Source organism: Lupinus angustifolius, chromosome LG17, assembly GCF_001865875.1.
Source record: "Lupinus angustifolius cultivar Tanjil chromosome LG17, LupAngTanjil_v1.0, whole genome shotgun sequence".
Taxonomy (NCBI): Eukaryota; Viridiplantae; Streptophyta; class Magnoliopsida; order Fabales; family Fabaceae; genus Lupinus; species Lupinus angustifolius.
The window spans coordinates 11,365,613-11,390,721 of record NC_032025.1 but is presented as its reverse complement, the minus strand read 5'-3'; the positions used below and the strand labels follow the sequence as shown (position 1 = coordinate 11,390,721).

Sequence of the window (25,109 nt, the reverse complement as noted above, 5' to 3'; positions counted from 1 at the left end):
TATTATTTTTTAAAGTCTTTTCTCTATTTTCTAAAAGAAATTTTTTTCCCAATATTCTACAAGCACATTATGTAAGTTTCTACATATAAGGTTTTGAACATATATTTATATATGTTACATACTTAAGAATAAACTTTTAATATTGACTACATCCATATTATGTGAGAGTGCCAAACACCGCAAGAAATTAAGATTTGAATACTGAATGAATTGAAAAGCAAAGAACGCAATTTTTTAATGGGTCAGATATATCCATGGAAATCCATTAGATGTATTTAAATGCATCCATTATTAAAGTTATTCATTATATTATATCCATTTAAATTTATTAGTTCTAATGAATGAATTTAATTTTCCTATATTTTGATGATTATTAGCCGCAGATAATTTTACTATCTTCCATAATCTGCAAACACAAATTTACGGGTACTTTTAGAAAGCATGCTTTGTGTGGTCAATCATATGGAGCAAAGCAGTATAGTATGTATAAAATGGGAGTTTTGTGTATTGTGTTGTCCTTAATATGACAAATATAACTTTGTGTAAACACAAAATATTTGCATATTTTCAAGTCTACTTAGGATATTGGCAAAAGTAGTATAATATAGACTATATAAGTTATTGAAAGAAAGTTAGTCCCCCATAGAATTTAAAGATGATGACAAGAGAGATTTTTATCCATTAGAATGGACAAAATAAATATCCAAAAAACATGACAAAATTGTATTATTTCTGTTCATTGTTCTGCTTTCTTGCCTTGTGCCTCTCTGAACTAATCAATGGATATAGAAGAAGAAGAAGAAAATGTATCTCTACATTCACCATTGGTACATATCACAGTGGAAGATAGACTCAAAGTTGATACTTTACAACCACACAAGGATAAGAGAATAGAAAGAAAGGAAATCTATGAAGAAGTGAGGAAGCAGTTATGGCTTGCAGGGCCTTTAGTATCTGTGTCACTGCTGAATTATTGCATACAAATTATATCTGTAATGTTTGTGGGCCATCTTGGCCAATTGGCTCTTTCTGCTGCTTCAATGGCTACTTCTTTTGCCTCTGTTACTGGTTTTAGCTTGTTGGTCAGTTCTGTTTTCCTTAGCTTCACACACAAATATATTAAGTGTACTTTTTGTTCTAGTGTTATAAAAACCTTATTGTACCTGCGGGTTCAACCAGTAAACTAGTGAACTGGTACGGTACAATAATTATACATGTGATGTAATTATATCGGTCAAAACTGATCATGTTGACCGATTTTCATCTAAACCGTACCAGTCATATTGAATGGCTTTCATTTAAAATTTGAATCATTAAAACACAATTCTCTCATTTGGTAGAGAAGTGCGAATTGGTTCTCTCGTATCAATTCATGGTTCTTTTGCGAACGAGCTCCCTTTAAGGAACAAATTGTTTTTTACCTACAATTTAAGTAAAAGAAAAGAACAATAGTTGATAATATACACTCACTTAGATGAATGTATTTCAACAAACAAGAAACAATTTTATTCTTGGGTATTTCTCTTTGGTGAAACAAAACAAAAGTTGATTTAAACTTACAAGAAGCAGCACTAGAAATGACTATGCAACAGAAAACTATAGAGACTCTACTGAATATGTCCCTAACATACCATACCAGTATTTGATAGGGTAAATATCATATATTACGTATCCACACCCATAACAAAGAGAATCATATATCTGGTGACTATTTGAATGCTACCCATAAAAAAAAATTCCCCTTATATGAATGCTCCTCTTCAAACTGGTTCATTCATATGCATAAAATCCCTAATTATATGATTATTTTCAATTTGGTCTTTGTCGTTTATTGTAATTTGTAAGACATTTTATTCCATCTTATAAACTCTGAGTTGTACAAAGGTTATCAAACAGACATACATGAAACATTTTCAGAAATAAATACTGAATGTCTAATACATAATATTGATAACTTTATTACAACAAGAAATTATAGCTAGTGCATTTGTTTCACTAAGATATCATCTATTTATTCAAATAGGTGGGAATGGCTAGTGCATTGGATACATTGTGTGGTCAATCATATGGAGCAAAGCAACATAGTATGTTAGGCATACACATGCAGAGAGCCATGCTCATTCTCATGATTTTTAGCATACCCCTTGCAATTATTTGGGCTAACACAAGATCCATTCTAATTGCACTTGGCCAAGATCCTGAAATATCTGCAGAAGCTGGAAAATATTCTCAGCTAATGATTCCAAGCATTTTTGCCTATGGCCTTCTTCAGTGTCTTAACAGATTCTTGCAATCCCAAAATATTGTATTTCCAATGATGTTAAGCTCTGGAGTTACTACTTTACTGCATATTATTATATGTTGGTTCATGGTATTCAAATCTGGACTAGGGTACAGAGGAGCTGCTATATCAAATGCTGTTTCTTCTTGGATCAATGTTTCGATTCTGGCATTATATGTCAAGTTTTCTCCTTCATGTTTTAAAACTTGGACAGGGTTTTCAAAAGAGGCAATGCATTATATACCTTCTTTTCTGAGACTTGCCATTCCTTCTGCTATTATGGTTTGGTAATTATGTACATTTAATTGTGATAGATGTTAGTGTTAAGGCTTTTTATATTGTCAACCAATCATATATTCGTACATCGTTAAAAACGTTTGACTCTTATAATAATTACCTTAAAACTCATACGAATAATGTATGATTGATTGAGAGTGTATCAAAATAAACCTCTAAATATATTCTAGTAAGTAATACTTTCTTACCAACAATTCTCTACCTCACACAACTTTTTTGGTTTGAGATTCTGACTTTATTTTCATTCTTTATTGCCATTATCCTGAACAGCTTGGAAATGTGGTCTTTTGAAATGATGGTTCTACTTTCTGGCCTTCTTCCAAATCCAAAGTTAGAAACATCAGTGCTCTCTATCTGGTTAGTTAGCATCATATTGAACATTTATTTCAACCGAAGTAAATAATTTGTGCTGCTATATGTCGTGCACTGATTTTTGGTCGAACACCGGTTACGCAACTGATTGGAGTCGCCACCATGTTTTTGTGGTCAAAAGTAGAAAAACCCTTTTATGCCCAAATATTGGATAATTTGGCTTTGATATTCACATAATTTTTGTTTAACCAGTCTGAATACTTCATCAACCATTTGGATGATACCCTTTGGACTCAGTGGAGCAGTAAGGTGAGTTAAGCTAACCAACTTTCTGAAATACCAAGTTGTCAAAATATTCTGTCCTTTTCCTACTTTTTCTTGTAAAACATGTCCCTTTACTTTTATATAGCTTTAGTTGCTGTAATATGTTGCATGCTTCTTTGCAGCACTAGAGTCTCAAATGAACTAGGAGCTGGTAATCCAAGGGCTGCACGTTTAGCTGTGTATTTTATCTTTGCGATGGCCACTATTGAAGGAATCTTTATTGCAGCAGTGATGATACTTATACGAAATATTTGGGGTTATGCATATAGTAATGAAGTAGAAGTGGTCAAATATGTAGCAATCATGTTGCCAATTCTTGCAGCATCTATTTTCCTTGATGGAATCCAATGTGTACTTTCAGGTTTTTCTAATTCTTATTTCTTTAGGGCAAAACCTTCAAATTCAGAATGCTTTATCACATACTCTGTACATTCAGAGTTCTTTATGATAAATACAAATTGCCTTATGGCAACTCTAGAAAGGGTGTTAGAGCATGACCAAGCACATCTTTAAGTCACATGAAGTAGTGTGAGACATTGGTAGCCTCATGTTATCTTAGTCTTTTTACATCAAATGATTGCAAGAAAATGTGTCACATATTTTAGCAGAATTATTGTCTTGGATGCTCTCTTTAATCTTTATTGAATTATTGCCTTGGATGCTTTCTATATTGAATTATTACTTTGGGTCAGAAATTACACACATCCAAAGCTACTTAGTAACACTCTTCTCTATTAGACTGTAAAACATGACCATTATTGGATTATTCCTTTTCTTGCATAATAGCAGAGTGGTCTTTGGTGCATGATTTATTTCTATTTCTATGTTTCCAATAGAGTTAAGTATCTCTTGTAGAGATTTTTTTTATTTTGTAGTGACACTAACCAACATTTAGGCTAACCTTCATTTTTTGACTCTAATGCAGGTATGGCTAGAGGATGTGGTAGGCAAAAAATTGGTGCTTTGATTAATCTAGGATCATATTACTTAATTGGGATTCCATCATCTATCTTATTTGCTTTTGTCTTTCACATTGGTGGAAAGGTAAAAAAGTACATTCTTGTTCTGTATTATAGTCTAGTCTTCTATCTTGGGGTAGAGATCATATGTCCTCCAACGGTATCTCATTCCATGTTCTGGGTCAACTACATTTTGTCAGATGAATAAAAGAACATTTTTAAAAACAAAAAGTAACATTGTGAATGAATTGGGATAGAGAATGAGATACTGTTCGGAATAGATGATTTTTTTCGCTATTTTTGTCTCTTTTTCGTAAGACATATTATTCTTTCTCTTCTACTAAAGTACTTTGTATAGGGGCTTTGGTTAGGGATCATATGTGCACTCGTTGTTCAAGTGTCATGCCTTTTGATCATTACAATATGTACTGATTGGGAATTAGAGGTTCACTCTTCGGCCTTTCTGTTTTATCAATGAATTTTATTTTATCTTTCAATTTTTTTATGTGCTGTAGGTGCTGACATGATATGGTTATGTATTTGTGTAATTCTTTTACTTTCAGGCAAAGAAGGCTAAGGAGAGAGTTTATGATTCAACAAGATCAGAGAACATAGTATCATGAATATTATGTATCTTACTAATTGATGGAACCATGAACATTGCTACATCCAAAGGGTTATTTAGTTAATGCCAACATGACAAGAGAATCTTGATAGATTTTACTATTTTGTAGTGATGTCTGTGTTTAATCCAAAAGTTTATCTTCTTTAGAATCTCATACTCTAAACCAATTAATCAAATAGAAATGTTTATTTACCACATTTTTTCCGGGTAATATTGAGATAACATTTGATTTTGTGACTATGGGTGAATATTGATGTATTATATATTTTGAAGTAGAGTAAGAAAAATGTAAATGTGAGTTGTTCTTAGTAATGGTATCCAAATAGATTGTACAAAAAATACAATTGGGAAAGAAATAAAACAATAGGATATTGGAAGTTAAATTCATTGTAAGAGAAGAGAAAGAAGACCTACAATGAAATTTGTATTTTCTAGATTAGCAAACATATTAACTCAATTTAAAGATAATTAAGAAATTTATTTGATCAAAATACCATCAAATTATTGTAAAGAATATACTATTCCAATTCACGGCATGGTTTGCCATTATAGAGATATAAACTAGATAATATATAATTCACAAAATAAAAGTTTTTTTTTAACATTTTGGATGATGTTACCATTCAGTCATGAATATAATATAAATGATAGAATGATTAATGGTGGACATATATTAAATTGAATCACTGAACATAAAAAATATAAAAAATATTATCCTCTCATAAATCATTCTAATCAATATAAAAGCAACAATTATATTAATAATTAGTTTACGAATAATGATGTAGATATGGCACTTTCTTGGGTCGGAAGATATGTATCAGAATTTTGTAAGAAGATATATCATTAATCCAAAATATGAAAGGATGGGTGAATAATGAAAAAAAAAATGGTACCCAAGAAGGGTGACGGTGGTGGCGGTGAGCAAAAGAGGAAGGATACACTAACAATGTGCTGTTATTGCTACTACTAATCTGATACACTTTGCTTCTTTCTTTAACAAGGAAAGTGTAAAGGAGAAAGAAAATATGAGAATTGAGAGAGAGGAAGTAATGGAAGAAGTGAAAAGACAGCTATGGCTAGCACTGCCTCTCTCCTCGGTTGGTATTCTTCAGTACAGTCTTCAAACTATTTCTGTCATGTTTGTTGGTCATCTTGGTACACTTCCTCTTTCAGGTGCTTCCATTGCCACTTCCTTTGCATCAGTTACTGGCTTCACCTTATTGGTAGGTTCAGTGTTACATGGTTCTCTTGTTTAGTCTAAGTACCACATATTGAATTCCATAATTCTTCACAACAAAGTCTCCATTAAAAATAATAATGTAAAAACTGATGAACCACCTAGTCTGGCTCTTGCACAATGTTTATATGACTCCCACAGACTAAGTTAAAGGCCTCACTCCAAATAAAAAAAACATGTTATGAAGCATAAAAAATGTATTTTTTTATAATGAACTTTTTAAGAGTTGATATTAGGACAGAAAAAAAAGCTGGCATAAAATGAAGTGGAATGGTCCATATTGTGTTGGGTTTATTCGAGTGTGAAGTCCCATATTGGATATGAGAGAAGAAGTGAAAGAGTTTATAAGTGAAAAGGACTCATGGAATTAATGTCTTAAGGTTTTGTCTTAAGACGTGGTGTCTCACTTGTGACTCTCCACTCTTCTCACCCTTCTCACCTGTTTCCACCCTTACTCCCCAGTAGTTAGAGACTCACCGATCATAGTTTGCTCCAATAAGTTGCATGGTTGGATACACTCTTAAGTCAGACATTTGTGATTAATATAGTAATGGGTTTTGTGTATAAGAAATGTTATATTAGTTCATGTTTCATATCAGATGGGATTGGCTAGTGCACTGGACACATTTTGTGGTCAATCATATGGGGCAGGACAGTACCATATGCTTGGCATACACATGCAGAGATCCATGCTTGTTGTTTCAGTCATAAGTGTATTCCTTGCCATAATCTGGGCAAACACAGAGCCAATTCTAGTTGCTATGCACCAAGACAAAGCCATATCCAAGGAAGCTGGCTCATATGCCCTTTACATGATTCCAAGTTTATTTGCATATGGTCTTCTTCAGTGCATTCTCAAGTTCTTGCAAACTCAAAACATTGTGTTTCCAATGGTTCTAACCTCTGGAATTACAACCTTGGCCCACATTCTTCTGTGTTGGTTTTTGGTATTCAAATCTAGCCTTGGAACTAGAGGAGCAGCATTATCCAATTCTATATCTTATTGGCTGAATCTTCTGTTGATTTCTCTGTATGTAAAGTTATCTCCTTCTTGCAAACAATCATGGACAGGCTTTTCATGGATGACCCTAAACAATGTTCTTGACTTCCTTAAACTCGCGGTTCCTTCCGCACTCATGCTTTGGTAATTTTTTGAACTCGATAACTTGCTAGAAATATATTCTTCAGAGTTCTGATGCAGCATGTTTTTTACTTTTTTGACATCAACCTTGAACAGCATGAAAGCTTGGACATTTGAACTGATGGTTCTCTTGTCTGGTCTTCTTCCTAACCCAGCATTAGAAACTTCAGTGCTTTCGATATGGTTAGTAACTGAAACTACACAAACACACATAAACACTAAAAATGTTCTTAAATGCATTTGCATATGTGACAGATATGTTTCTTTACTTGTGGTGTATCATACTATCCCTTATTTATATGTATCTAACTTTTTCCCCCTACTTTTTATGACCATTCCAGCCTTAATACATTTGGTCTAGCATGGATGATACCATTTGGATTCACTGCTGCTATAAGGTATTTTATGCTCACATAATCAAATACTTGTCCTTTGAATTTATGTACCTAAGTTTATGTTCCATAAATCAAAGCAGTGCGTAGAGTCTTTAGCACGAAACTGGAGTTCGATATGTGTAACTGAATTTGATGATTTGTTCCTTTACTTCACAGCACGCGGGTCTCCAATGAACTAGGGGCTGGAAATCCACAAGCTGCAAGTCTAGCAGTTCGTGTGGTGTTATCTATTGCCGTCATTGAAGGCGTCCTTTTAGTTTCAACCATGATTCTACTGCGGAATGCATGGGGACATGTTTATAGTAATGACAAAGAAGTAATCAAATATGTGTCAACCATGATGCCAACCATGGCCATGTCCAGCTTCCTAGATGGTATACAAAGTACACTTTCAGGTATTCCTCACATTCAATGCAGATATCTTATTTCCTATGGCAAATCCATTATTTGTAAAACTAGATTTGATACCTCAGTTCACCCCTTCTTTCATATTTACATGCTGTATACTCCAACTCGAAATATCGGTTACCTCGATACTTACTCACACTCACATTAATATATTGTGTTTATACTAGGTGTCTAACCCATCTATACAGAAAAACATTTTCCTTTCCAAACTCCATTGTTTTATAGCTACATTTGACACCTCATTGGACACATATCTCACATCTATGTACAGTTTACCTAACCTTGAACTACGAGGGTACCTGGATACTCACATTCGTAGATATATGGTATTTATGTGAGTTTTCCAATCCAGTTGTACAAAAAACATTTTCCTTTCCTCTAGTGAAAGATATCAACTAGGAGATGGGGAAACCATTCGTTTGTAAATAATGATTATAAGGCTAAGAGGTTGTAAGGCTAACAGACCAAAACAATTATTAGTCCTAATCTGGTGACCCAAAAACACATCCAAGTTATGTAATGCAGGACAAAGTGTACCACACTGAACCTACCTCTTCAATTATCTGTGTTACACATAGGATGATAGTGTTTTAAATTGGAGTCACAGTTGTGGCTACTGCGATTGTGGTTATTGTAGCCGTTGCGATGCAGATTGCGCGTGTGAATTATTTTGTGATTAAAAAATATTTCCGAATTTGATGCAGTCCGATGTGGCCTAATGCGATCCGATGCGGTTGCATTGCAGCCTAATGCAGCCGCATCATTGTAATTTGGTGTCATACCACAATTGTGATGTGGCGTGGTTGTGACAGTCACTGCGACCTCAATATTGTGGCCACATCACGTGATGTGGTCCGCAATTGGAATCTTTGGGATGATGTAACTCACTAACTTACCATTTCAATTTCTGTGTCTGCAATGCAACCAGGCATTCTTGTAGGATGCGGTTGGCAGAAGATTGGTGCCTATGTGAATCTTGGTTCATTTTATCTTGTTGGTGTTCCTTGTGCTGTTACTTTAGCATTTGTTGCACACATGAAAGCCAAGGTAAAAAATTGTTTCTATAACTATTGCTGTATCTGGCTTGTGTTACTTTTTCCCTTGTAGGTATCAACGTCATTCTTTTGTTTCAAGCAGGGTCTGTGGTTGGGGATCATCTCTGCATTTATTGTGCAAGTGATATTTTACATTGCTATAACTATTAGAACTATTTGGGAGGAAGAAGTAAGTCATTTCAACTTATATGCTGACTTTGGTTCATCACTCTTCTTAGCAACACAGTCATGTTATTACATTTACTTGTCTATTTTTCTTTATTAGGCAAGGAAAGCTCAAAGCAGAGTTGACAACTCAACCATCTCAGCAACTACTATTCATAGGGCTCTTCTGTGAGGAGTAAGAAAAAGGGCGGCCCAGTGCATGAAGCTTCCACTAAGAGTCCATTTGTAAGTTGGTTGTTTGAAGGAAAGAAATGGGAGGGAAGGCTTCAGAGTCATCTCACTAGTGTATTTCATAGCTCTGAAGTCTTCCATTTCTCTTCTTTCTCCTCCACAATTCAACTCGCAAATGTACTCTTTGTGGGGTATGAGGAGGATAGATATATGCAAGCTTACCCCAGAAGCAGAAAGTTAATGTTAGCTGTCATGTTAGCTAAGAGGCAGTTATAACTGTGTCATTCTCTTATTCCCACAAATGTACAAGCTAGTCTATAAGCAGCTTCTATGACAAGTTAGTTAGTTAGCTTTTTCATTTTTGAATTGTAATCACTTAAGTCATGTTTTATACTTTGATAGTTCAAATTTATTTCTTCCTCTTACAAACTCTGCTAATTGTTTTCTCAATTCTTCAATTTCTTTCTATAACTCCCCTATCAATTGGTGTCTAGAGCTTCTTTATCACCCTTGGAAATGGCTGAATCTTTTTTCACCCATATCAATTGCTATAACAGTAAGAGCCTGTTTGCTTAATCTTTAAAAAATGGTTTAGATTGTAAAAAATGTCCAACCTTTTGTAGATTTTGGTTAGAAGTGGAAACCATTTCTGTTTGATCAAAATGATCAATTTTTACTCGAAAATCTGTTCATTATAATCAGAGGCCATACAAAGTAGCTTTTGACTATAATCAGGAATCTGATTATTGAAAAAACCTTAGCCAAACATACACAGAAATCTTACAAGTAAAAAAAAGATTCAAAACAATAAGTGATTCTTTGAGAAATAATCTCAAACAAATGCACCTTAATGCAATTTCTGATGTTGAACCAGAACAAGTTACAGTGATATTGGTTGTCCAACTAAAGGGACTCAATGAGGCTTTATAAAGCAGTTGGAGGGCCTGTAGTGGTGCTTATTCATGCAACAAGTGCTGACACAAAAGTGGAGAAAAGGTTCAAGGTAACAAGCATGCATGTTGGAGGTTTTAAGGTAAGGAATGGCACGAAAAAGTATGCATGGGATAATGAGAAGCAGAGATTAACTGATATGTAATGGTTTGTTGCATGTGGTTTGGGAAATGCAGGGAATAAAGGGTAGCAAGCATTGGTTAAGGGGTAGGACTTATTATAGAGAATTTCCTCAAGAATTGTTGCTCAAAACTATGAGGAATCCAGATGTCAAACTTGTGTAAAGTAATTTGTAAGACCATTCCATTGCTAATTATGCCAAGGATTGTAATTAGCAAGTTATGATGATCTCACAATATTATTTGGAAAATAATCATCTCATACCCTTATTGCCACCTACTTTATAACCATTGATTATTTGTTCATTTTTGTTTCCAAAGTAGAAGTTTTTTGATTGATGATTATAAAGTATGTCTAAAAAATGTATAGGAAGAAGTGTGAAAATATATGTGTAGTAGAAAGTTCAATTGCAGGTGCAAGTGAGAAATTCTTATCTACACATCCTAGTCATTGCAGCTACCTCTTGTCATGATTAGTTGCTTTTATTTAAAAGTGAGTTGTTTTTATAACAAGAGGAGAAAGAGATATAATAGCTGATAAGACGAAAAAAGAAATATTACTTGGGGTTCATAGTTCACTTTTACTATCTTAAATACTTTTGCACTGAATCTGGTAATAATTCAGTTTAAAAATATATAATCATATTTTTTTTAAATTCATACCACTAAATCCTATATAAAACTGGATTCCTAAGTCAGTTCTTAACTTTTGGAGTTGATTACCCTTAAAACTTTCTCTCATCATGAAATATTTCAGACAAGGTTTGTATTGTACTTTTGAAATAATATTATATGACAAAAAAAGTGAATGAGGAATAGAGATAAACATACATAATCCCAAATACAACATTCAAATGACCAACCAGACGTTGGTCTAATAATATAAGACCTCACTGATCCTCAGATGGACTAAAAAGTTAAATGTTCAATTCCTTATAGCAACACTTGTTGGAAAGGTAGTCATCCACCTGAAAAGAAATTAGTTCTTTAACTCAAAATACATATTTAAGTTTCCTGCATTTTTTGTATGCAACTATACAGTATACAACCAACTTCAACTGCTTACAGTTATGTAAGGAATCTTTCTTCCCATAAATCTTAAAAGGGAGTTAAAAAAATCAAGTATTGACACGTTGACATCGACACCAAAACGCAGTGCCTCCGCTCCGACCTCGAGCAACAGCTATTTCTTCATCAACATAAAACCAGATGAAGAATGGATCCTTAGTGCTTGGTTCCTTCTCTTCCTTTTCTCCAAGGCTGATCTGTAGAGATTGCAAAGGTCCAACTTTTATTCTAAGGTTCTCAAAAATGAAAGCTAGTATTCTCTTTTTCCATGAGAGTTTGCCTTCAAATGTTAGCTGTCCAATGGGTCCAAGATATACGCCATTTTCGATCCTCTTTGCCTGACAATTCATAAAGATAACTTAATATTCTGACAGACAGAAGCAATCAGAAAATGACCCAAGCCTATCTCAATGGACATTTTAGATATAATTCGATGATTTGGCGAACAACGGCGCATGACTCTGCTTGCATAAAAAGGAGAAAGGAGGGAATCAAGAAATAGTACAATTTCATCTGAATCCTCACAACCTTATATTGAAATGATTAAAGTAGCTACATCACCACATTCAATGAAAAGTTAATAGTTCTCTATTTGGTCCTTCCTAAACTGCAACAAAAGTCAAAGTCTATTTATTACTAGGTGGAGTCGGCCACATAGATCAAATGATACTACCTGGTTTTATCAAAAACCAAATCTTCAGAGTGGCTATTTAGGTCTAAATCCATCCTTTCCTAATGATTTCACCTAGATCTTATCCAGTGTTCCCCTCCTTATAGTTTCAGGACTATACCTCTATGTGATCAACTATTCTAATTGGGCCTTCTATTGGTAATTTTCTCACATGGTTATCTTAGGCAAAACTCCACCATTTTCCTCAATAGGTTTCACCACTATTTTCCCTCTAATACATTCATTCACAATCTATCTTTTCATGTATGCCCACTCATCAAACACAACATTCCCCCATCTTATGCTCTTGTTCGCACTTTATTGCATAGCTTTCATTACCATAAAGAATAACTGGTCTTAAGGTTGTGTGCTCAAATTTCCTTCTAAATAGGTACATTTCTATCACAAGTCTTAAGATTTATTATTTCTTCCGTCATTAATAAACTGAATTTTAATATTAGCCTTCGAATTGAATTAGCCCCTAACTAACATTAGGCATGGGAATTGGGTGTTCTACAATGATACAATATCAAAATGTCTTCACCCCTAGTGATTCATATGTTCTCTTTATGTTTAAGTTAAGAGAAACCCCACTATGCAATCAGTGATGCTTCACATAAATATGCTTTTATAAACCAAGACATGTAACAAAAACATGCTTGATAGTTGATATATGCAATCGAATAATTTCATGTCAGCAATGAATACTGGGCATTGATTGGAAAATAAGTTCATGGAGGACAGAACAATACAATCATGTCCAAAGAGCTTATTTATCAAGTGTATATATAAAGCCATATCACATTACTTAAGAGGAGGGTCCAGAAAATATTTCAAAATAGGAACAAGGGTACAAAAAATAACTCTCATTATCTAGTACCTTTTCTTAACATCAATTATAATTGTACCATCACCTCTCTTGCTTTTCCAGCTAGAAACATCTTCAGTTCAAAACTCAAATAACACAAGAGGTTGAAACTCGAAAGCTTCTTGATAAATAGATGAAGGGTTCTTTTAATCTTTTTGCTATATATATTGGAAAATGTAGATAGGATCATATGATAGACTTACAGCAGCATCAAATCTCTGCACGGCTGTGAGAGGAAAATATCGACCACCTTTATATTGTTTCTGAAATTCAGCACAAAGTTATAGTAAGCATTATAGTCAAAGTCGCTAATGTTAGTATAGTATTTATGTATATCAAAGTTTACCGGTATGCGGTTTAATTAATGAACCACCGGTTGAACCGCTATACCACCATATACCCTGACCAGTTTGATGACCGGTACGGTATTAGTAACACTGACGATTAGTATGCTTAGACCAAAAATAAAAAAGTGATAGCAATATGTTAACCTGAGCAGTAAAAATTAGCATCCAGGTCCTCCCAGGGGATTCCTTTCCTCCAAGGGTTTCAAGAAAACCAGAAGGATCAATTTTTGCTTTCTCAATGATAGATAGTGCAGAAAGAACCTCCTCTGCTGCTACCTTTCTAGTCTTAGCTGCAATTTTTAGCACTTTCACACTTTCCTCTATTTCCTAAGAAAATATAGCAACAAAATCAAATTAATGGGGCATCTGGTAAACAACTTAATTAAGCACATATTCAATAAGCTTTTTTTAAATAATCTAAAAAATGTTTATCTTCTATTATAAGAGCTAAAACAAGCTTATAAAAGGACATTACCTATCTTCATAAGATTAAGCTATTTTCCTAAGGTTAAACTATTATCATAAGCTCTTCCAAACGCCCCCGAAATTGAAATCAAAACACACAAAAAAACACTTAAATATGTCAAAACTTGAGCTCAAATCAAAAGTCAAAAAAGGAGAAGAATCCCTTACTAAAATGCACCAAATTTTCATCATGAAAGATACTTGAAATTTCAGGTCCAAAACATAAAAGTAGAAACACTGAGCTGAAGATTTAGGATGCGTTTGGATAACTACTTAATTGCTTATTTAATAAGCTATTTTGGAATAACAAAAAAAAAGCTTATTTTCATAATCTATTATACAGAGCCCAAATAAGGACCTCTTCCAAACGGCCCCTTAGCATATTAAACATTTCAACATATTCTAAGAAACCAAACAAAACCTTGAAAATTCAATGGGAACCCAAATGAATACAAAGGAAAAAGCATACCTTTTTGGAATTATCATCCTCAACAAGAAGTGGGTTTGAGGAAAGTTGGTCACTTTCAATGTCATCAAGGGTTGCTCTGATTCTTGTTCTTTCAGTGGAAATTTTAACAAAGTTAAAGTTTGTTCCTCTAAGAGGAGTTACATTCAGAGGCTTAAAGGATATAAATGGATATGGATTTGAGAAACAGCAATGGAAGGAAGATAGGGAGAATGCATGAGATAGTGATATTTGTGAGTTCATTGTTGCCATTTCCAAATGCAGATAATAATATATCTTTCATTTTTGAACCATTTTTTATCATCTTTCAATGTTCATGTGGTCCTTAAATTTCGGTATTGTTATAAGTGATAACTTATCATTATTATGTAAAATTATAAATAGCAACAGAAAATTTAGAAGGAAGGTTTTTAATCCCAAAAAATGGATAGATGTAGTGGTGCTTAATTAAAAAATACTCATAATGTTAAACAGGTCTTTCTATTTGAAAATATTTATATTATATATATATATATATATATATATATATGAATATGGATCATGTACTCCAAGAGTAAGTTTTTTAAATTTACTTTTCATCCTAGTTATCAATTCTAGGAAAATCTAATAGTTTAAATTAGTGTTTAGATCTAAACCGTTACATACCCCTAGAATTGAGATGGTTATGATGAAAAATAAGTTTAAAAAACTTACTTTTAAAGTAAGTGAATCCTCACTCTATATGTTAGTATAATATTAATGTTGAAAGAATAAAAAGTGTCATACATATTTTTATTTATATCATTTATTAAAACAAAAATGTAACTTTATGATAGTTATATTTGTATGATAGTTATATTTGAAAAGTATAAACAAATGTATTAGCCTTTTGATTAATTTCCTCGTCAAAATTATTCCACTTTTATAAAAAAAATTGTAATTTGAAATGAAAACAAACTAGTATAACTGGTAGAATTTAAATGGGATCAACAGATATAATAAATTTTTAACCAATTTTAGCCAATATAATATATTTACATAATCAGTATAATTATTATAATGTACCATAGATCCATTTTTCACATCTATATTTCAGTATAATAAATTGAATTTTCAATACTTCAACAAAATGAAGGGAAGAAAATCACTGTTTTTAAGGTTTGATTGTTAGTAAAAACAATTGAGTTTCCAAATAATAGACTCTCACATCAAAGCTCACACCTATTTAAAGTTGGCCGTACAGTATTGTATGGGATGTGTATTTCAAGTTAAAGTAGAGTTGATATAATATTGTCAGTCAACCGAACATTCCCTCAAACTCAATTTATTATTTAAATTGATAAATTTGAATCATAAATCAATCGAACCAAACTTTAATTGAGACACTCTTCAACTAAAAAAAATCATTTGCATTCAACTCAGCTCAAAACTTAACTGAGTCAATCCAAGTCGAACTGAATTAAGTCAACTCGCTCAACTGGTTTCCAGCCAACTTAATGTTAATAAGAAAGTCTGCACAAAACAAACCCCAACTGAATACTTGATGAATAAATGATTTTATTCATGGGTACAATAAGCCTCAAAGAGAACCGAATTACCAATTTGGACTAGCCACACACAACCATAGGAAGATAAATCCAATTTGTAAATTCCCAATTCTCTGAAGTTCCATAAAGGACAGTAAAAAAGAATCACAGCAATATCAAAGTAAACATACAAGCCAAATGTAACTAGATTTGTTTAATTGCTGTTATGCTAGAATATAAGTAGTCATCATATTTCCACAACTAATTAAGTGGATTGATTCAAACTCATCCATTTCAATTTATATATCAAGTAACACACTTGGAATGGGTGACACATAACAAACCTGTCATCCCAAAATACAAAAGCAACCAGGCCTTGGAAAGCCGAATGCAACATATCAAAGAACATTGGTACCAGCAGCAACAAATAGCACTTCTTTGAATAAATTACCCCAAAGTAAATGCAAAAATGGACACCCAAATGAACATATTACAAATTTGGATGCTGTCAATTATATGCATCAAAGCTGCAAACTCCATTTGTTGTGCAGGATCCCCTTCCTGTCCAAACAAGAAAGCTCTTGGAATAAAAATATGGCTAATTTGTAAAAACAAAGGCGAGAACCAGAAATGAAAACTGAAAATTTAGAGGGTTCATAAAAACGTTCTTTTTTTATTAAGAATTATCTCATCTTGTTTCCATTTTGTTTCATGTTCTCATATTTATACAGGAAAAAGTGAAAACTAAAAAATGTTGTTATCAATGCCAAATATTTGATATTTGCAGTCCAACCATTTGTAAGCCATTTTACAAGTCAAATTTCCACATGCTCACATTTGTTTACATACAAAAGACTGTGGAAAAGGTACTATACAGAACTGATTCAACTGATCAAGAATGTATCAGGATATTCAAGCAGTATTTGCGAGAGGAACACGGAATATCAGATACTATGAAGAGTTGAAAAGTATTACAAAGTTGACCATGAAAAGAAAGACAAGCATGGCAACGCGCTTGAAATATTCTTTACCTCAAGTCAAAAATGTTCAAACTCACAGACCAGTAACTTTTCCCACTGCAATAGTTTTCCCTGCAGAACAGAGTAAAGCATATAGCGCCAACATACACACAAACACACACACACACACACACATATATATATAGCAGAAACACATTTGTAAGACAAAGAAAACATTTCTTAAGTCTTACCTTCAGTGCGAAGAGTAAACCTCCCAAGTTGTGGGAAACGAGAGAATGTCTCTATGCATATTGTGTTGCTAACCTGACAGTACATTTCCAAAACAAGATGAAGCTTAACTTGCATAACTAATAATACTGAATAGATATGAAAGCCAGACTACCATTAACAACAAATTCCTCTCTATTTAAGATACAAGAATCATTCCGCAAAACCATGAAGTAAAACTTTTCAGGGGACTGGGAAGCCCATGTACAGCAATACAGCAATGTAAAAAATTCAGCTTGCAAATTCACAAGGCAATAAAATGTACCTGAACCCGGCACACAACACCAGCTCCACTCTTCACAAAGAGAACTTTCTTTTTAATAGGTTTCCTTGTCTTTGGATCAATTTGATGTAAGAGGTCAACAATCTCACACTCTTCAACTACAGAGTGGATGTGCAGAATAGCCTTGTAACCAGCAGTAAAAATAGCCTACAATTTTTAATAAAATATGTTAATATCCTTGATTAACACAGAAACTAAAGCTAAGATCCAAACGCAGACAGAAAAAAATAAGGGATACATACATTGTCTAACAATTCAAGGATCTGCAACTGAGCAACAAACTCGGTAACAGCTGGTATTGGACTTTCTGCAAAAGGGACAAATACAAAAATCACATTAAAACACCAACAGCATGTGCATGAAAAAAAGGCAAGGCAATCTCAATATTTAATTGACTAGGTCTATGTTGTCACCAATCTTTTAATACTATCTATGATTCAACCAATTTTTCAAAAACCCACCTTTATATATAGCACAGGTTCCCATTCCAACGAAAATTGAATTCAATTTGCTTGGAATTAAAACTAGTGTAGGGCAGCCCAGTGCATGAGGCTCCCATATAGTGGGCTCTGGGGAGGGTATATGTAAGCAACCTTACCCTACAAGTTCGGAGACTGTTTCCAGGATTTGAAACCGTTACCCCTTGGTCACTAAGAAAAAACCTTACCGTTGCACCAAGGCTCACCCTCTTTCAGAATTAAAACTGCGAGGTAAAATTATTTGAGGCAACATTTTATGCCATACTACAGGTATCCTTTTGAAACCAGAGGCAGAAAAAAGAAACTAACCTAAAGACAGAAACCAGGTTTCACACATTGCACTTAAATTGCCTGTGTAGTTATATTCTAGAACGCCTTTCTAGTAAAATTTCAATATAAAAGAGTATGTTTTAGAATGCATAATCGCTACATCACATCTATTATATCCAATCAAAATTTAAAATTGAAAAAAATCCATACCAACGCAAGACAGGACAAACCCAGATAATATGTCTTCATCTTCAACACCAGATAATCTAATCCGTAAATTTTCTCCAGGTCCAGCACGTTTAACCCGATCTTCATCAATAAATATAGCAACAACTTTTACGTGATCCTGCAAATCAAGGTGTGGTTGTCACCCATTTCACATATAGAAAAGCAAGAAAACAGCAGAAGAAAGAAGGCAGGGACAGATCTCACAACAACCCAGAAAATCAATTACCTTATTTGGCATGACCAACAAAGAATCCCCCTCACGAACAGTGCCAGATTCCACTTTGCCCATAACAACAGTCCCCATGTCTTTGAATTTGTCAATTATAGGCATCCTACATAAAGTCAGAAGTTCAATCTTAGGGCTATTGAAGTTTAAAAATAACACAACAACAACAATGAAACCTTTTCCGGCAAGGTGCAGGAGTCTAAAAATAATAAAAATAAAATACACAATACAGATGACTCTGGGAGAATAACAAAAGCGACCAAATGTTCAGAAACGCAATACCTGAATGCAGCTTGGGGATCTCGTGTTGGAAGTTCAACAGAATCAAGGGCTTCAAATAAGCAAGGACCATCCCACCAAGGACAAATGCTTCTATCCATTCTCGTTTGTAAGTTTGCACCATTCAATCCAGATATTGGTAAAAACAGGACATCTGGTAAATGAAATATTAGTAAAATGACTTCACCTCCACAATCCATTAAACTGGGGAGAGCAATCTATAAAATATGAAACTATTGTTACGAATAATTTGCAAAATAAGGCTTTCTCATGTCCACTTCCATAAGCTTTTCAAAGCCTAAACCATAGAGATGGTTTGTAGAAGAAAAAATCTTTGCACATCCTGAACACGTTCAAAATCAACCCCCACTTTCCTAAAACCAAACAGGCTGCTGTTTATTCCATACTCTAGGTTCAACTCATCCTCTGAATCTAACGAAAACATAATACCCAGATCTCTAACCTGCTTAGCTCTAAATGAGAACAAGAAATTATGAATGGTGAACAATAACAGTCTCTCGTCCTCATCATGTTCACAATTATATAGACAACATTTTCTCGATGTGAAAACATGATCCACACACTACAAATCATACATTTAGGTCATCAACCTAAAATAGAAATAAACAAATTTCAAATTAACTAAAATGGCAAATGCAAAAACACCGATTTATTTTCAAATAAATAAAAGGCACATACCTTTCTTCACATTGTATCCTGATTGCTTCAGAAATGGAATCATCTTTGACTCAATTTCATCATACCTAGTCAGAAACCAACAGCAGGAACCTCATTAAAATCAAAGATAAGAGAAGAAAAGGACGAAAAAGACAATGCCAGTGGGTGTATGAGAGAGTGCGCACACCTTTCTTTTGACCACTGCACTGTAGGCTCATCCATTTTATTAACAACAACAATCAGCTTAGCCACACCCAACGTTTTTGCAAGCTGGACATGTTCACGAGTCTGTCCACCTTTCTCATATCCAGTTTCAAATTCTCCCTTCCGAGCAGAAATTACCTGATTAATTGGTACAAAAGACAGGCACATAGACAATATGACGGTTAAATCATTAAATGCTTGTCGAGATGTAGCTACGGATGATCAAGAAACAAAGAGTGAGATGTCATAGATTAACAAACCAACACTCCAATATCAGCTTGAGATGCACCACTGATCATGTTAGGAACGTAGCTTTTGTGACCCTGCATAAGCATTGTAATTCAATATCAAATATTTCCTCATCACACCATAAAATGATTTGAATTATCTTGAAAGATACTTTTCAACATCAATTGAAGCAACGGAAGAATTGTTAATAAAGAAATCCCTCTATGTAACTCAAAACAAAAGAGTAATAGACAATTAAAATGCATCTCCATGGTGTTGATTATTGAAAACAGATCTGAGAAGAATCATGCAAGAAAGATACTCACAGGAGCATCCAAAATTGTGAACCTTGTTTTCTCTGTCTCAAAATGTGCTCTTCCGACTTCAACAGTTTTCCCCTGCAATTAACACATTTTTATCCAAATTATGAGTTCTAAGCAAATTCATGTGATAAACAAGGAGGAAAAAAAACTACATAAAATGGGATGGAATTAACCAAATATATTTTATCAGAAAAATCATGCATACCTTTGCCCTCTCTTCTTCATTTGTGTCCATTATATAAGCCATATACCTAGCATATAAATTTCAAATTATTAATTTGATATAGATTTGTATGAACTAACTAATAATCCCACCCCCAGCCTAAAAAGAAATACTCCTATTAACAACAATTATAATAAGTTGAAAACCTAATCAGACACACTCCAACTTTTCAAAGTTTGAGCACCTCAACCCGACACAGTTAAGTAAATAAAATATACAAATTATGTAAAACATAAAAGCTAATCAGCATTGAAAAACATACATAACACTACCAAATCTGTAAGTATCAGAGTTACTCTGCCTCAATACCAATAGCAATAGCTAATAACAATAAAATATCTGAAACTTGAATTATCTATTCTGCTAGTTTAAATTTATAATCCAATGCAAGAAAAGAAAAAAGTACATAATGAAAAAGTTCATCCAAATCTCATCCAAACCAAACATGCTAACTAGGTAATACATAAAGCTCATCGTGACAAACTGAGAAACCCCATCATTCTGACATACAACAGTTTATATGTTGTCCTGGGACTGCCGAACCTTAAAAACCAAAGGGCTAAAAACTCTTGGACATTCTAATTGACAGATACTATCCACTTAATAGAGAATGAAGACAGAGCAACTTGAAACTTATCATATGCTAAAAAATGAAGGTAATCATGACTTTGTTACACTATATGAACAGATTCAGCAATTACCAACACAAGATCTACACCTTTTTTAGCCAGGCTAATTCAATCTCGTGTCGTTTAATAGACTGAAGAAAACTATAAGATGTTAAGACCCTAAGTTGCGGAAACCAAATGATGAGTCAGCAAAGCAGCATTGGAACATAGATAACATCTTCAATCAAGAAATAAGGGAAATGAACTAACCAGCTTTCTCGACTTTTGTCCTTGGCTTCTTTCTCATATTTTTGGATAGTTCGTTCATCAACCTGACCACTGAGGAAAAGTATTTGGCCTCCAGTTGTAGACTTACCAGCATCTAGAGCAAGGAACACAATAATAAATTAATGTTAAAACAACTAATTTTAACATAAAAAGATGAAGGTTCAACTGAATATACTGAATGAACATGGGAACCCAACATATAAACCGTTAGAAGAAGGCTACTCTTAAACCCCAGAATAATACAATAGTACAATAGTAGAATAGCTAATGAACTATAGATTAATCCTCAGTCAAGTGCACCAGTCACCACCATATAAACACAAAATCAAACTTAGACATTTAGAGAATATATTTCAATCACTACATGAACAATAAATAGGGCAAAAGCATCATCAAAGTCCAAGGAACCTTCTTTTCTTCCTGTTTTGAAAGGCAAAAAAAATTAGCAGACACGAAGCAGAAGCAACACAGGTAACTCCTCTAATAGTCCATGATCAACGTCTAATACTCAGGACATTGAAAAACAATAAGCATCTGAATGGACCCTTGATCATATAGGGCACATGATATACATGAACGACCATAATTGTCACCTTTTGAATGATCATCAAAGCTGAAAAAAGGACAAAAGGGAACCCCAGTAACCCTTATACCATTGAAGGAACTATGTGGAGTTCATTAACTTACCGACGTGACCAATGAATACAACATTCACGTGTCTTTTCTTCATCTCTATATCATCTTTTTCATCTTGCACGGGAGGAGTTTCCTTAACTTTCACTACACATCAAAATCAAGGGAGAGGCCACAAGAAAATGGATGTTAATATTTTTATTGGCAATGAGCTATCCAATTTTGGAACAGGAGTCTAAATGGATAATATGTACATAATGACATACTTGAAAACTAAATACATATCCAATTACCTTTTGGCTCATCAGCCTGGACAAGTTGTGGTTGAACCTCCTGCTTTGGATCTGAAACCACCAAAGTTAAACCTTTATATGATGCTCTCCAAACTCCATCATCGATTCATACTATTATTCTATTAATATCGCAGTGAGGTAGCAAAATAGACAGCAAGCAACCAATAAAACAATCGCCAAAGAACATAGAACCTGCACATTCTTCACTTCTCCAAGTTCAAGTAATCTATTAAGACTTAACTGCTATTTGCTATATGCAATAATTACTTCATCACTTTTGAAAGGAGGGGGCACAGGGAAGGTTAGAGAAGTCCAAGGATAAAAGGTTGCATTTTGTGCCAAACGAAAGACAAAGTAGTTAAATACATGAAATTCCTAACATTATCAATAATAGGCAACCAATATCTCCAGTGGCAACAAATCAAACAGGTATGATAAAGCAAATCATAAATTGGATCCACTGATATAACCAAAAATATACTAACACTCATCTTAAGTACAAGATTTTACAAGGAAAAGATGAAAATAACTTTCTACTTTATGGAGCATATACACATGCACTAAAGAAGCAGAAGCAAATTGTTATCCAAAAAAATACTTCAGACAAAAGTAGAGTTAGCAAATGAGAGCAAAAAGAATAAGAAAAAACGGACAGAAACATGGCAAAGGGCATTAAGTATTATTATGGTCCACTTTTTGACATTAGTCATTAATTACATTTGCTTTCAGATAAAATAAAAACAAAAAATAGAACGGGTAGGAAAACACAGAATGCCACTTCCTTACTACCAACCTTCATCTATCTTAGCAGATTTATCAACTTCTTCTGGCTTTACATCCTCCGGATTTACCACCCCATTACTTTCTTCTGTTTTTTACCACAAGCGAGATTAGATAAATAGAAATATTAATAAAAGTGGTACAAAAATACAGAACCAGGATACAAGGTGAAAGAATAAAGACACAAAAATCAATAGGACTTTGGATTACCTGCTGAGTCAAGCTGTAATGAACGGATCTCCTCCTCAAGATCTACCAATCAAAACAAAACAAACATAAAGATTTTCCTACAACTCCCAAAGTTACTAAAAACCTAAAAATATGGTCTCCTTTGTTTGATTCAGGAAAACCAATAATTATTTTTTTAAAAAGATAAACTATACTTTTTTTCTTCAATATGAATGGAATCTAAAAGGATCGGATTAAATTTAACTAAGCTACTACCCTAATAAAGACAAGCACCATAACACACAAATCAGTTTTTGTTCCATAAAAATTCACTTACTAGATGCTAATAAAACTGAGCTGTGACGATGCAATATAACACAACACATAGCAAAAGCCCATTTGATTAAGCTTAAAAAAGAAGTGATTCTAGAAAACTAATTTTACAAAAGTGATTTTTTAAAAGCAGAACAATATAGCTTCTCAAAAAAATTTAATTTCAGTTTTTTTTTATTCATCTGTGATTACTTTTTTGTCACAAAACCAACCAAACAAATGTGTAAATACTAGCCTAGACGTGACTTTTTTATGAAAATAATCACTTTTTTGTGGTAAAAAAAACTTAAACAGACTAACCCTATTACTACAAAGCACACAAATTTGCACGACAAATTCATAAGCAGGATAGGAAAGTAGAAATTGTAACATCACAAGCATGAGCTCAATAAACTCACTACAAACGCATCAATTTACACGCTTAAGGAATTCAATGTCAGCAGTAACAAAACCAAAAATAAAATAAAAACTATCGTTTCTCTAATATTACACCGATCGATAAAATTAACAAAAGCGCGTCACAGATCAGAAAAGAGCAAAAAAAACGTGGAACATGAAGATCTAAAATTGATTAAAAGAGTGAAGGGATTGAACATAAGCAGGAGAAAAAAAATATGAAGGTAAGTGGAAAGAAAAAGGTAAAATGAAGAGAACGTACCCATGGTGTGAATAGAGAATGCGATTGTGGTGCGTGGAGCGAAGAAGAAGAAGGGTTTGGGTTTGGGTTTGGGTTTGGGTTTGGGCGAGGGTGAGGGTTTTGGAGTCCCAACAAGAGAACACAGTATTAGTATTATCTCTGTGTTATGTTTTAACTTTGATCACTCATTCACTCATAAACCCTTCTTTACTTCTTTCTTTGATACTCTTTTCTAATGGGGTGGAGACATATCTTTTATTTTTTTCATACTATCATCTTAATTGTTATTCACATAAATTTTGAATTATTAGCCTTGTTAGTTTTGGAGACTTATCCAATATAGTTAATTATATTTATACTTTTTTATGCTATTATTAAATTTTAATTATGATTAAAGTTTTAATATGTTGTCAAAGATTATATATGAGAAAAATATCATTCATTATTCACTTTTTATTATTATTGATTTTTTAAAGAAAGTAATTCAAATAAATAATGAACGATATGATAATTATATATAAAGCTTTACACTAGTCGTACATAGATGTTACACATATAATACATCAAGACTACAAAGGATATAATGGGTAATATTTTAAATAATTGTAATGAGTATAATTAAGTTAAATTCTAATTGTGTATGTATAACTTTACTATTGATTAATTAATTATAAATTAGTTAAGATATAATCATCATTTTTTAAATTTGTATATAAAATTTGATTAAAAATTGTTAACCAATGCACTAGTATCAACTTGCATCATAAGTCACTAATGAGTTAAATATCTATAACAATATATAAAGGCAAAACAATTGTTAACCATTATGGATGGAGTAATTTTTAAAGGCAAAACAATTGTTAACCATT

At 33.4% G+C, this 25,109-nt stretch overlaps 4 protein-coding genes across 4 annotated transcripts; 2 read left to right on the top strand and 2 right to left on the bottom strand.

The window, feature by feature from the left end:
- LOC109330660 (protein DETOXIFICATION 16-like) lies at positions 748 to 4,956 on the top strand. The gene is made up of 8 exons (XM_019564919.1): positions 748 to 1,082; positions 2,024 to 2,568; positions 2,849 to 2,935; positions 3,143 to 3,199; positions 3,337 to 3,575; positions 4,140 to 4,258; positions 4,532 to 4,618; positions 4,737 to 4,956. The coding sequence occupies exons 1-8, from the start codon at positions 780 to 782 to the stop codon at positions 4,794 to 4,796; spliced, it is 1,497 nt and encodes a 498-aa protein (XP_019420464.1). The 5' UTR covers positions 748 to 779; the 3' UTR covers positions 4,797 to 4,956.
- On the top strand, positions 5,809 to 9,374 carry LOC109330877 (protein DETOXIFICATION 16-like). The gene is made up of 8 exons (XM_019565147.1): positions 5,809 to 6,024; positions 6,638 to 7,182; positions 7,276 to 7,362; positions 7,521 to 7,577; positions 7,731 to 7,969; positions 8,911 to 9,029; positions 9,120 to 9,206; positions 9,303 to 9,374. Exons 1-8 carry the CDS (start codon positions 5,827 to 5,829, stop codon positions 9,372 to 9,374), a joined length of 1,404 nt encoding a protein of 467 aa, XP_019420692.1. The 5' UTR covers positions 5,809 to 5,826.
- LOC109330518 lies at positions 11,433 to 14,610 on the bottom strand. Its single transcript, XM_019564731.1, has 4 exons — positions 14,331 to 14,610; positions 13,541 to 13,723; positions 13,253 to 13,312; positions 11,433 to 11,849 (listed from the first exon to the last, which is right to left on the bottom strand). The coding sequence occupies exons 1-4, from the start codon at positions 14,577 to 14,579 to the stop codon at positions 11,562 to 11,564; spliced, it is 780 nt and encodes a 259-aa protein (XP_019420276.1). The 5' UTR covers positions 14,580 to 14,610; the 3' UTR covers positions 11,433 to 11,561.
- LOC109330491 (eukaryotic peptide chain release factor GTP-binding subunit ERF3A-like) lies at positions 16,085 to 24,403 on the bottom strand. The gene is made up of 19 exons (XM_019564685.1): positions 24,262 to 24,403; positions 23,313 to 23,354; positions 23,116 to 23,190; positions 22,323 to 22,373; positions 22,084 to 22,176; positions 21,379 to 21,490; positions 20,483 to 20,528; positions 20,281 to 20,352; positions 19,987 to 20,049; positions 19,710 to 19,864; positions 19,544 to 19,608; positions 18,848 to 18,998; positions 18,566 to 18,671; positions 18,322 to 18,457; positions 17,605 to 17,669; positions 17,345 to 17,509; positions 17,043 to 17,115; positions 16,864 to 16,923; positions 16,085 to 16,393 (listed from the first exon to the last, which is right to left on the bottom strand). The coding sequence occupies exons 1-18, from the start codon at positions 24,263 to 24,265 to the stop codon at positions 16,886 to 16,888; spliced, it is 1,512 nt and encodes a 503-aa protein (XP_019420230.1). The 5' UTR covers positions 24,266 to 24,403; the 3' UTR covers positions 16,085 to 16,393; positions 16,864 to 16,885.

Excerpts from the sequence above, each read along its gene's own strand:
- LOC109330518 (XM_019564731.1), bottom strand. The coding sequence starts at position 14,579 with ATGGCAACAATGAACTCACAAATATCACTATCTCATGCATTCTCCCTA. Across the intron at positions 13,724-14,330 it reads AGGATGATAATTCCAAAAAG|GAAATAGAGGAAAGTGTGAA; the intron begins GTATGCTTTTTC and ends ATATTTTCTTAG. Across the intron at positions 13,313-13,540 it reads TGCTAATTTTTACTGCTCAG|AAACAATATAAAGGTGGTCG; the intron begins GTTAACATATTG and ends GCTGAATTTCAG.
- LOC109330660 (XM_019564919.1), top strand. The coding sequence starts at position 780 with ATGGATATAGAAGAAGAAGAAGAAAATGTATCTCTACATTCACCATTG. Across the intron at positions 2,569-2,848 it reads CCTTCTGCTATTATGGTTTG|CTTGGAAATGTGGTCTTTTG; the intron begins GTAATTATGTAC and ends TATCCTGAACAG. Across the intron at positions 3,576-4,139 it reads AATCCAATGTGTACTTTCAG|GTATGGCTAGAGGATGTGGT; the intron begins GTTTTTCTAATT and ends ACTCTAATGCAG.
- LOC109330877 (XM_019565147.1), top strand. The coding sequence starts at position 5,827 with ATGAGAATTGAGAGAGAGGAAGTAATGGAAGAAGTGAAAAGACAGCTA. Across the intron at positions 6,025-6,637 it reads TTACTGGCTTCACCTTATTG|ATGGGATTGGCTAGTGCACT; the intron begins GTAGGTTCAGTG and ends GTTTCATATCAG. Across the intron at positions 9,030-9,119 it reads TTGCACACATGAAAGCCAAG|GGTCTGTGGTTGGGGATCAT; the intron begins GTAAAAAATTGT and ends TGTTTCAAGCAG.
- LOC109330491 (XM_019564685.1), bottom strand. Across the intron at positions 22,374-23,115 it reads ATCTGCTAAGATAGATGAAG|ATCCAAAGCAGGAGGTTCAA; the intron begins GTTGGTAGTAAG and ends TGGTGGTTTCAG. Across the intron at positions 18,999-19,543 it reads AGGATACAATGTGAAGAAAG|ATGTCCTGTTTTTACCAATA; the intron begins GTATGTGCCTTT and ends TTCATTTACCAG.